This window comes from Limanda limanda, chromosome 2 (assembly GCF_963576545.1).
Source record: "Limanda limanda chromosome 2, fLimLim1.1, whole genome shotgun sequence".
In the NCBI taxonomy this organism is placed as follows: Eukaryota; Metazoa; Chordata; class Actinopteri; order Pleuronectiformes; family Pleuronectidae; genus Limanda; species Limanda limanda.
In genome coordinates, this window is record NC_083637.1 from 9,325,197 (window position 1) to 9,336,654 (window position 11,458).

General features: G+C 40.8%; 2 protein-coding genes across 2 annotated transcripts; both read left to right on the plus strand.

Annotated features, from left to right (window-relative positions):
- The first annotated feature begins 1,484 nt into the window (after positions 1–1,484).
- On the plus strand, positions 1,485–3,039 carry si:dkeyp-75b4.8 (lipopolysaccharide-induced tumor necrosis factor-alpha factor homolog). The gene is made up of 4 exons (XM_061083396.1): positions 1,485–1,623; positions 2,452–2,559; positions 2,664–2,850; positions 2,931–3,039. The coding sequence occupies exons 1-4, from the start codon at positions 1,485–1,487 to the stop codon at positions 3,037–3,039; spliced, it is 543 nt and encodes a 180-aa protein (XP_060939379.1).
- A 2,824-nt stretch (positions 3,040–5,863) lies between these two features.
- Positions 5,864–9,788, plus strand: zgc:136472 (uncharacterized protein LOC678514 homolog). The gene is made up of 11 exons (XM_061088713.1): positions 5,864–6,124; positions 6,322–6,522; positions 6,815–6,939; positions 7,037–7,174; positions 7,401–7,508; positions 8,191–8,316; positions 8,397–8,594; positions 8,678–8,798; positions 8,921–9,102; positions 9,312–9,401; positions 9,550–9,788. Exons 1-11 carry the CDS (start codon positions 5,944–5,946, stop codon positions 9,631–9,633), a joined length of 1,554 nt encoding a protein of 517 aa, XP_060944696.1. The 5' UTR covers positions 5,864–5,943; the 3' UTR covers positions 9,634–9,788.
- Positions 9,789–11,458: the final 1,670 nt, after the last annotated feature.

Below are 11,458 nucleotides of genomic sequence, written 5' to 3' on the forward strand. Positions count from 1 at the left end.
AGTGAAGGAAGGCCGAGATGTTCAGATAATAACAATAGTGTCCAAACACACATACACACATACACATACACACAAACACACACACACACACACACACACACACACACACACACACACACACACACACACACACACACACACACACACACACACACACACACATTCTTTACTTCGTCTTTGTGACTACGCTCATCGGCATTCCCCCTTAGATCCTTAACTCTAACCCTAAAAGAAAGTCTTATCCCTCTTTACCAGCTCTCTGAAAAAGGTAATGGCCAAAATGTCCTCACTCAAACATATACACACACACACACACACACACACACACACACACACACACACACACACACACACACACACACACAAACACACATTAAATAAGTGGTGGCCTATAACTAATGCCAACCAAATTGAGATACTAGAGTCAGTATATAATTATAATTATATCTATTATATAATTATATTTATTATTATTATTATTACAAATAACATAGTTTATTTCTGTAACACTTTTCTAAATAAGCTTACAAAGTGCTTTACAAAATACATGGGAATAAAACAACACAGAGCAAAACGAGACAAAAGTAAAAAGAGAAAGTTAACATAAAAGATCATATTAAAGATTACACTGTAAAAACTAAAGGGAATACTACAAAACTGGGTGGAAGGATGCATTATGGGTCTTGAAAGACCCCATAAAATGTAAGTTATCATTTTATCACTTTCTTTAACATCATGAGATTGGATGATTTTTTACATTTTCACTGGGTTTCATAAGGGTAATGTTTGGCCATAACAATTACATTTTCACCCTATTTTCATAGCATCAAATAACTAATTAAAACCAAACTACCTAAGTGCTACCTAAAAATCTATTTAACCCGTATATGGACTATGTAGTTTGGTTTATGACCCATACTCCCGCCAGCCACCAGGGGGCGTCTGAGACACTTTGGCTTCACTTTTGGCAGCTGTCACGTCGGCCATCTTTTTTCACACGTCTATGATACAAATGACTTATTTCTGCATCTCACCCCTTAAAATAAATCTACTCTAAAACCCCTCATGGTGGAGCAGGGATCTTTCTCAGAGTGTTTCACTCACAGAATTCACAGGATTGTTGATGTTGCTTAATTGGAGAACATTCAGGATAAAAAAAAAGTACGTTTGGAAAAGCATAGTGTGTTGCAAAGTTTTTTAACACTCAAATTAAAGGGGATGCTTTCAAAAAGGTGACAAGAAACAATTTCATTTATCCTTTAACTTCATACAAAGTATTAGCAACAGTTTGTCTGGGTACTGGGTATAGGTTTGTTCGAAATGTTTGAAAACTCTTTGTTCAATCCCATGTTTAATCCCATGTTGATAATCCCTTTGGTTTTTGGCCCTTCTCCCTGTCTGTGTACATCACAATGAACATTATTTCCATCTCTGTCCGTCCTCCTCCTTCTCAGCAGCGTCCTGTTTGACCGGATGATCTCCTGATGGAACCTCCTTCATACGAAGAGTCCACTCTCCACCCTCCTGCTCGGAATATTCAAGAACTGTACACCCCACCTCCCCCCTCCTACTACGCCTCCCTCTCCTCCCCCTCCACGCCTCCACCCACCTACGTAGAAGCAGGTAGAATATCTCTCATCGCTCATTCATCTTCCTGTCTGTGCGTTGGGGGTTTTCTCACTCATAAAATACGCTTTCTAGAGATCTGAATCTTGTCTTTCAGTGCAGACAATAAAACTTGGATTTCCAAAAATAATTAAGATAAGGAAAAATGAGATATTAGTCATATTTCATCAGCAAAGTAGATATCAAAATACAAGCATCTTCGGGACAGTAGTTTGGTCTTAACCGTAAACTGAAACAGAACAATTTAAACAGACAATATTAAAGGAGACTTCCGATGCTTTTTCAATCACTACAGACTGGACTTTATCAGGAGGGATGGGGGCGGCCTTAAAGATACTTTAGCTAAAGCCAAATGTTTCAGACAGAGGCTGACAAGAGGAGCTGCAGCAGTGCGAGGACAGTGATGTGTTTTCTGAACTTTAGAGCATTTGAATAACCCAAATCAAAACGATGAATCTGAATGTGAGCAGAACGTGTCTTCTTTAAAGTGCAGACTCGTCACAGTCTGATTACAGTAGAGCAGAAGTTTTAATGAGCAGATGTTGTTTATGTATTTATGTACATAAACACAAGGTTATATTGATTATACTGATTATACATTATGCCTGTACTGCATATATACACACAGGTATTTAAAATGAATGAGAAGAGGAAGTTAAAGGTCACTAAAGGCCATATTCTTAAATGTACTGGTTCAAAACTCCCAACTCTCTCTCACCTTCTGTATTGTTCTGCAAATATCTGCACAAAGAGCTGAAACAGAGAGAAAGAGATGTGTTCAAGAACGTCATGTGAAGTAACGTTTTACTTTTTCTTTTTCTCTAGTTAGGATTCAGCGGGATCCATTTCCCGTCCTGTCTCTTCCCTCTGTCCCCACGTCTGTGACCTCAACTCCCCGAAACACTGGAAACATAATCCATCCAACCACACAAGGTATAGGTCCTCCATTTATAATCCAACCCAGCAGGTGAAAATTATATTTCCTCTCCTTCCCTGGTTGTGTTTGACCCTTGATACTGTCCTCTGTCCTTCTACAGTCGGTGCAAGACAGACTGTGAACAGCAGCCAAACCCAGCCGCCGCCGGTCCGCATCACACCGTCGCATCTGACACGGAAGCCCGGCTTGGTGCGCTGCCCACACTGCCGGCGAACTGTTACCACTAAGGTCAAGTACCATCCTAACAAGGATGCCTGGGGCCTGTGTCTACTTCTGGCAGTGATGGGGTGAGACACACACACACACACACGTTAATGTTAGAGAGCTGTTACAGGCTTAACTAACCCACACCCCTCGTGTGTTTCAGGCTGGTCTGTGGTTTCTGTCTGATCCCGCTCGTTGCATGTGGACTACAAGACTCATATCACTCCTGCCCAGAGTGTGGACACCATGTGTTCACTTACAAACGACCATAGGACTACCCGGACTGTTCCACCTAAAAACCAGGACAGTTTTTAAGGTGTTGGAGCTCTAAGAGATGTACAGACTGGACAGAAGAGAAGTGGATGTGCTCGACGAGCAGTTTCACACGTTTCCGTGGACATTTCTGTTTAATTTTTATTTTTATAGAAACTTGATTCTTTTACCCAACGAGAATCGAGACTCACCACAGCTGCTTTATACGCTTAAAAAGCTTCCCTTTTTATTTTAAATGATCATCGTTTTTCAAAATATGCGAAGGTTAGAGCCGTCGCCTCACAGGAAGAAGGTTGAGGGTTTGAAGCCGATGTTGATTGGTCGATCTCTATGTGGAATTGCCATGTTCTCCCTGAGTGGGTTTTCTCCTGCTTCCTCCCACAGTCCAAGGAAATGCAGAGTGGGGTTAAGTTAAATCAATACTCTCTTTTGCCTGTAAAACCTGAATGTGAATGGTAGTTTGTCATTGTCCCTTGTAATTTGGGTTTATCTCCAGATAGCCCACCATGACCCTCAAAGGATAAGCGATATAGATAGAGGATGAATCTTCTTAATAATGAATCCTTATTTATTACTCCATGAATCAACGGACACATTGTGTACTATTTCCTCCTCCGGGTACTCCAGCGTCCTCCCACAGTCTAAAAACATGCAGTTTACGTTAATTGGAAACTCTATATAGGATTGTTTGTTTATCTATGTCAGCCCCCGAATCATATCCCAATCTGTCATTGCCATTTTTTTTAACAGTGTAAGGCTCAATCTTAAAAAGCAATTCTAATATATACAATTTATTTATACAAACAAAAACAAGAATACTTTTCGCATTTTTTATATTTTGTAAGAACGTATGGTGGTGGATTCCCTTTTTTTTTTTTTTTTTTTAAACACAAGGAGGAACTGAATACTGAATCCTTCCTTGTAGCGTTTAACCAGAACTCAGATCACAAACAGAGACAGAGAGGACATGTGGACAAACGAGTTCCTGTCCAGTCCAGGGACTGATTTACATGAACCAACATGATAATGAGCTGATTTACATATTTAAATACTAAGAGAACACACATTCTGTGATGAAACAGAGGAAACTAGGTGTGAATGTCGGACATGTTTAAACCAAACAAAGCTTAATGGAAAAACGGATTTACTAAACACACAGGGATTTTTTTTTACCCTGCACCGTCATGGTAAACCCACACAGGTGGTTTTATTCATCTGAACAGTCTACTCAGGACTGTGTGTGTCTGTGTGTGTGTGTGTGTGTGTGTGTGTGCTTGCGTGTGTGTGTGTGAGACTCTTTCTGGTCCAATAGTAAAACACGTGTGGATGTGCAGGTACGATTTGTGATCGTTAAATGTGATTTTTGTGTGTTTGTTTGTTGTAAAACATTTGTTTACATGTGAGTTAAAGTTTGCACACGTTGTTTTTTAAATTGTGATTTTATTATGAATAAAATTATGATTAATTATTATTTGTTTTCTATTATTATCCATTCAAACCCAGATTTAACACAGATTGATCTTGTGAATAGATTCACAGTTTACAACCAGTTTATTAAACTGGTCGTATTCCATATATTTTAGTTTTTCAAATTTGATTCCATGTCTTAAATTTGCCTCTTTTTTTGCATTACTTTTCAAAGGCACAATATTCAGCTGAGGATGTTAAAGAGAATGTGCAAGTGTCTGCCCTCATCTTCACAAATTTAAGAAATAGTTTGACCTTTTGTTCAAAATGCTTATTCAATTAGATTAGTTTTAAGTTTGCATTTAAAGACACCAACACTTTCATCTCACGTTCTACTTTGGTTTATGTACAGATTTAACAAATCAGATTGAGTGATAGCAGGAGGATTGTGTCACTGGCTTGCAGTCCTAATGGCTAAGTTAACATTTTCTTATCACTGGCCAGACTTTTAATATTTGAATGTAAGGCATCAATCTTCTCGTCTAACTCTCAGCAAGAAAACAAATGAGCTTATTTTTCTCAAAGTGTTGAGCTTGTTTTTCAGGGGAACAGACATGATGTATACTGTGATTAAACCTGCTGTGACCTCCTGGTGGCATATCAGTGTCCTACTTTGCCCTGTAATGCAATGATTGATTAATGCACCTTCTTTACCTGCTGTTGTAATGATGTGCAATGATCAGTATCCTGACAAAGTTAATTATTAATCTGTTATGTTGATAGGAAACAAAGGTTTTGACTATTTTAACACGGCCGATCACGTATAGTCTTCTAACACCTGCGCTGGTGGGTGAATTCTGCACATCTTGAATTTGTGCATTTGTTAAATGTGTGTGTTCGCGTGTGTTTTCGCTTCCATTCTGACCTTGTGGAGGGGAACTGTGTTAGGCAAAGGGCATTTAGATATTTCGTGATATACTTGATATGAACAGCAGCCAATGGCAGAGATACAACGGGGCTTAGATAGGGAAGTTAATCAGCTACAGACCGGTGGGTCGAGTCGGCAGATAACAGAAAGCATTCACAGCTACCAGCTCAGCACTCTCACACACACACACACACACACACACACACACACACACACACACACACACACACACACACACACACACACACACACACACACACACACACACACACACACATGCACAAACACACTTGGAGACTTACCTTATCATTACAACACCTTAAAACATTTTTTGTGGGGTCTCTTTTGTTGCCATGAGCAAGACACGTCCCTATAATGTGACTAAGACGAATGAGGTCCCCACAACATGAGTTCTACCTGCACCACACACACACACACACACCCACCTTTACACACACACACACACTGACATGCACACATCAGCCCTTCCTCTCACCCCTCCCTTCAGACGTACCTTCCCTTCAAGCTTGTACCAGTGACCAGTTTGTCAGATCTTGGTTGAGCCGTCATGAGGAGACTGCTGCTGCTGGGGCTGTCGGCCTTCTGTCTGTGTGCGTTTGTCGCCGCCGCCGAGCATCGTGAGCGACAGGGCGACAAACCTCTCCCCGAGGAGGACGGCGTCCTGCAGCTGAACGAAGGGGATTTCGAAAGGGCGCTGAGAAAACACAACCAGCTCCTGGTGCATTTCTGTAAGTCACACCGATTGATCTTAACCTAAATGTTCACCACAGAGCAATTCAATGGATTGTAAGTGTTACCTGTACCTTAAAACCAAAATACTTCCTCAAACTACTGTCCTTATTGCTGTGTGTTTGTATGTGTGTGTGTGTGTGTGTGTGTGTGTGTGTGTGTGTGTGTGTGTGTGTGTCTGTGTTTCCATGTGCAGATGCTCCTCTGTCTGCAGAAAGCCATCATGTATCAGCAGCTTTTAAAGGTGCAGCTGCGGAGCTTCAGGGGTCAGAGGTCAAACTGGCCGTCGTCGATGTCTCAAAGGAGAAGGAGCTGGTGAAAGATCTCAACGCCAAAGGTCCTCCAATAATCAGGCTGTACCTGGGCGGAGACAAACAGAACCCTGTCCCCTGCCCTGGTACGTGAAAGACACAGATTTTATAGAGCACATTTGTGGAGCTGTAATTTAGGGTTAGGCCTCAGATGTGCTCCTCTGTCAGTCGTCTCCTTTTAGATGAGAAACTGAATAGGTTTGAAAAGGTTTAGCCAGGTTAGCAGTTTCCCCTGGCTTCATGCTAACCTAAACTAATCATCTCCAGCTCCACAGTAACAGACACAATAGAAGGGTTAGAACATGTGTATAGAGCCTGTTGATTATTATTTGACCTTTCTACAACATGGAAGATTATTTCAGTTATTATCGTATTTAGTTCCTGTGAGTGCGGCGTCCCTCCTGACCTGGCTGAAACGGAGGGCGGGATCTGCTGCTGACCTCATCACCGATCGCAGCCTATCAGAGGCCTCAGAGGAGCTGACGGTGGTCGGATTCTTCAAGGTGAAAATCTGCTGTTTTACTTTTAATTTTTGCTGTTGTGGCTTCGCTCAATTGTAACCGTGTGTGTGTGATTGTGTGTGATTGTGTGTGTTTGCAGGAGCTGGATCACGAGTACGTCCAGGTGTTCTACTCTGCAGCCATGGACCTTCCTGACGTCAGCTTTGCTGTGACACAGAACAATGAAGTTATCAGTAAATATGGTCTCACCCATGATGTTGTTCTGCTGCTAAAAAAGGTACTGACACACACAGACACACACACAGACACACACACACACACACACACACACACACATTTTTTATGAAACTTCTTTCGATATGAATGAATGTATACAGTATTTCAAGACCAGCAGTTTGTTGTACTCATACCTGTGTGTGTGTGTTTGTGTGTGTGTTTGTGTTTGTGTGTGTGTTTGTGTGTGTGTGTGTGTGTTTTTCTGTGTGTGTGTTTGTGTGCTGCAGTCTAAGCTCATCCAGGCTTATAAAATGATGCCTCAGACATCTAAAGAGGAGCTGATCATCTTTATCACTGTCTACCAGATGGACCCAGTCACTGAATACACCGGAAAGGTATTAAGTGCATGTTGTATTCACACACACACACACACACACACACACACACACACACACACACACACACACACACACACACACACACACACACACACACACACACACACACACACACAAACACACACACACACACATTGTAACTGCTCCACTGCAGCTTGGAGCTGTTTTTTGTGTTTAAACTCATTGGGATTGTCTGTGAATATTAATATAATGGAATGTTTGACTTTCTATTTGGGAATTTGTCTGATGATCTGCTGCCTGTTTGCACATTTTTGAAAAGTCTGTGATTCTCAGGCTGTTTGAAGCACGTGTTGCTTATATCTGTTGTGTGAAGGTAACTAACTCTGAAACAAACACAAGAAGGGTTTCCTTTGATTTGAATAAAATAGCCGAAATGTGGATTGTGAAGAGGATTTGGAGAAATATTTGTGCGGATCCAGAACAGGTGGCAGATCCAGGGATTTTGTAACAATGTATTTTTCGATGTTTCCACTAAATTTCCAGACAAATAATTCATGGATCTCAATGAAAAATCCGGCACATTTATGGGACTGATATGATATGAGTGTGTGTGAATTGGTGTGGCTTAGTTTATTTGCACTGAGTTTCATCTGTAACATCTTAACATAGAGTCTATGATGTGGACTGAGTACCTTCATATTGTATTTATCTCTTGCAGACGGCCAATCAGATCTTAGCCTCGCCTGTGTTGAACCACGCCCTCCTGTTTGTTAACGAAAGCTCTGCAGACTTCAAAGAGATTCACTCTGCCTTTAACGCTGCTGCAGGGGCGTTCAGGCTGAAGGTACACACACACACACACACACACACACTATATCTTTCAAACATCCGCTTACTTTGTTCGTTTTCCTTTTGTGTGTTCAGATTTTATTTGTGTGGGTGAACGTGTTCGAGCCTCGTAATGGCCGGATGATGGAGTATTTCCGAGTACGGGATTTTGAGGCTCCTATCATCCGATTGGTCAACCTGACAGACCATGTGACCTATCACCTGCCCTCTGACTCTCTGGACGTAGAGACCATAAAGACATTCTGTCAGTCCTACCTGGAGGGCAAAGCTAAGGTAACGCACACTCCCATCTGGTGAGTGGAACTGGGACGACAGGTCGAGCTGACGGTTTGAATGTGTCTGTGTTGATGCAACAGCCGAAGCTGCAGAGCGAGCCGGTACCTGACGGGTGGGACACCAAGCCGGTGAAGGAGCTGGTGGGAATGACTCTGGAGAAAGTCGCCTTTAACCCCAACAAGACTGTTTTTGTCATGTTCTGTGAGTAAACACACGTTACACTGACACACCACCGCTGTCCGCACAGGTCGCACAGAGTCAAAGGGTTCAAGTCCCAAGTGGAGGCTTCTTCTTCACCTCAGTGCTCACCGTGTGCTCCTCAGATCTGCCGTACAGTCAGGAATCCAAGGCTCTGTTCCCGCTGTGGGAAGAACTAGCCGAGGCCTTGAAGGAGCGAGAGGACGTGGTGGTCGCTCGCATCGACGCCTCCGCCAATGACATCAACCTGTCGATGCAGGGACGCTGCCCGTCTCTCGGCCTGTTTCCTGCTCTGTACGCTGAGAGGGTATGAAGCTTCTCTGGAGCAATACAGATTCAGGGCGTTTTGGCCCAAACACAACTTGTTTTAAACCGTTCAACATTACGTTAATTAGGTTAAATACTGTATTTTAAATGTAACGTACATTAAACATTGCATATGTTAACCTTGCTGCAAGTGTGACAAACTGCAGACCTGTGATAGTTGTTGATGTGTTTGATCTGTGTTCTCGTCAGATGGTGGTTTACAAGGGGAAAGTGAAGGTGAAGGACCTGGTTAAGTTTTTAGATAAAGAGATGGAAAAAGCCAAAAAGGACAGAGTCAAGGTAAAATCATCTTCCTCGCCAGCTGAGCTTTGATGACTGTGTGAGAGTTTGTGTGTGTGTGTGTGTGTGTGTGTGTGTGTGTGTGTGTGTGAGAGAGAGCTTCCTTTATTCTCTGGTAATAATAAACTTGTCTCCTTTGTGTCTCCAGGAGGATGAAGACAGGAAGAAGTACATCGAGGCCGCGAAAGCTGAGGAGGCGAAAAATGCAGACAAAACCAAAGACGAGCTTTAATATCAGAATAAAGAGACGTGTGTGTGTGTGTGTGTGTGTGTGTGTGTGTGTGTGTGTAGGACTCTCTAAACATGGATCTTGTTTTATCTACTCAACCACACTGTCCTTAACCGTGTGTGCGATCAGGTCTAATAAAGTCTTCCGTTAAAAACTCATATGGCTGAAAGGTTTTTCAGTTATTCAACCTCAGTGAGCTTCTGTCTGCAGGTCTCTGGAGTCGACAAGCCGCACTAACCAAATCAAACCCACAGGCAGAGGGAGAAAATGCAAACCTCATGCCGTCCATTACTATACAGCATTAAAATGCCATGGAAAAAGAAGGATGTGTAATCTTGCTCACATACAAATAATCAAATACATCAATTATGAGATTTTACAAAATAAGTCACACATTTTTAGCTTCAAGTAGCTAATTTCTGGATACTTCAAAGTACTATATAAACACTTTGCTCAAAAATTCCAGAGAGAGACTGATATGCCTGTGTTCAGGACCTCTCTGACTACCTACATACTGAAGATCAAACATATTGACTGTTTGGATTAAGAGATTTTTCAAAGTAAAGTCAAACATTTCCACTGTGCAAAAGATCATATCAGGATACTTCAAAGTACTGTAAAAACACTTTGCTCAATAATTTCAGCGAGAGACTAATATGCCTGTGTTCAGGACCTCTCTGACTACCTACATACTGAATATTAAACATATTTACTGTATAGATTGATCTATTCCACAGTGAAAATGTTGGACTTTACTTTGAAAAATATCTTAATCTAAACATTAAATATGTTTGATATTCAGTATGTAGGTAATCAGAGAGGTCCTGGACACAGGCATATCAGTCTGTCTCTGAACTTATTGAGCAAAGTGTTTTTATAGTACTTTGAAATATCCAGGAATTAACTGATTTGATTGTAAACATGTTGGACTTTACTTTGAAAAATATCTTAATCTAAACATTAAATATGTTTGATATTCAGTATGTAGGTAATCAGAGAGGTCTTGAACACAGGCATATCAGTCTCTCTCTGAACTTATTGAGCAAATTGTTTTTACAGTACTTTGAAATATCCAGGAATTAACTGATTTGATTGTAAACATGTTGGACTTTCCTTTGAAAAATATCTTAATCTAAACATTAAATATGTTTGATATTCAGTATGTAGGTAATCAGAGAGGTCTTGAACACAGGCATATCAGTCTCTCTCTGAACTTATTGAGCAAATTGTTTTTACAGTACTTTGAAATATCCATAAATGAACTGATTTGTTTGTACACATGTTGGACTTTACTTTGAAAAATCTCCATATATACAGTAAATATGTTTAATATTCAGTATGTAGGTAGTCAGAGAGGTCCTGAACACATGCATATCAATCTCACTCTGAACTTATTGAGCAAAGGGTTTTTATAGTACTTTGAAATATCCAGAAATTAACTGGTTTGATTGTACACATATTTGACTTTACTTTGAAAAATATCCAAATATATACAGTAAATATGTTTCATATTCAGTATGTAGGTAATCAGAGAGGTCCTGAACACAGGCATATCAGTCTCTCTCTGAACGTATTGAGCAAATTGTTTTTACAGTACTTTGAAATATCCAGAAATAAACTGATTTGATTGTACACATGTTGGACTTTACTTTGAAAAATCTCCAAATCTATAGAGTGAAAATGTTGGATATTCAGTATGTAGGTAGTCAGAGAGGTCCTGAACACAGGCATATCAGTCTCACTCTGAACGTATTAAGCAAAGGGTTTTTATAGTACTTTGAAATATCCAGAAATTAACTGGTTTGATTGTAGACATATTTGACTTTAC

What these genes read in the sequence shown, in the direction of transcription:
- si:dkeyp-75b4.8 (XM_061083396.1), top strand. Translation starts at nt 1,485, where the DNA reads ATGGAACCTCCTTCATACGAAGAGTCCACTCTCCACCCTCCTGCTCGG. An exon ending in ACCCACCTACGTAGAAGCAG is followed by an intron (nt 1,624 to 2,451) that starts GTAGAATATCTC and finishes CTTTTTCTCTAG; the next exon opens with TTAGGATTCAGCGGGATCCA. An exon ending in AATCCATCCAACCACACAAG is followed by an intron (nt 2,560 to 2,663) that starts GTATAGGTCCTC and finishes GTCCTTCTACAG; the next exon opens with TCGGTGCAAGACAGACTGTG.
- zgc:136472 (XM_061088713.1), top strand. Translation starts at nt 5,944, where the DNA reads ATGAGGAGACTGCTGCTGCTGGGGCTGTCGGCCTTCTGTCTGTGTGCG. An exon ending in CAGGGGCGTTCAGGCTGAAG is followed by an intron (nt 8,317 to 8,396) that starts GTACACACACAC and finishes TTGTGTGTTCAG; the next exon opens with ATTTTATTTGTGTGGGTGAA. An exon ending in GACTGTTTTTGTCATGTTCT is followed by an intron (nt 8,799 to 8,920) that starts GTGAGTAAACAC and finishes TGTGCTCCTCAG; the next exon opens with ATCTGCCGTACAGTCAGGAA.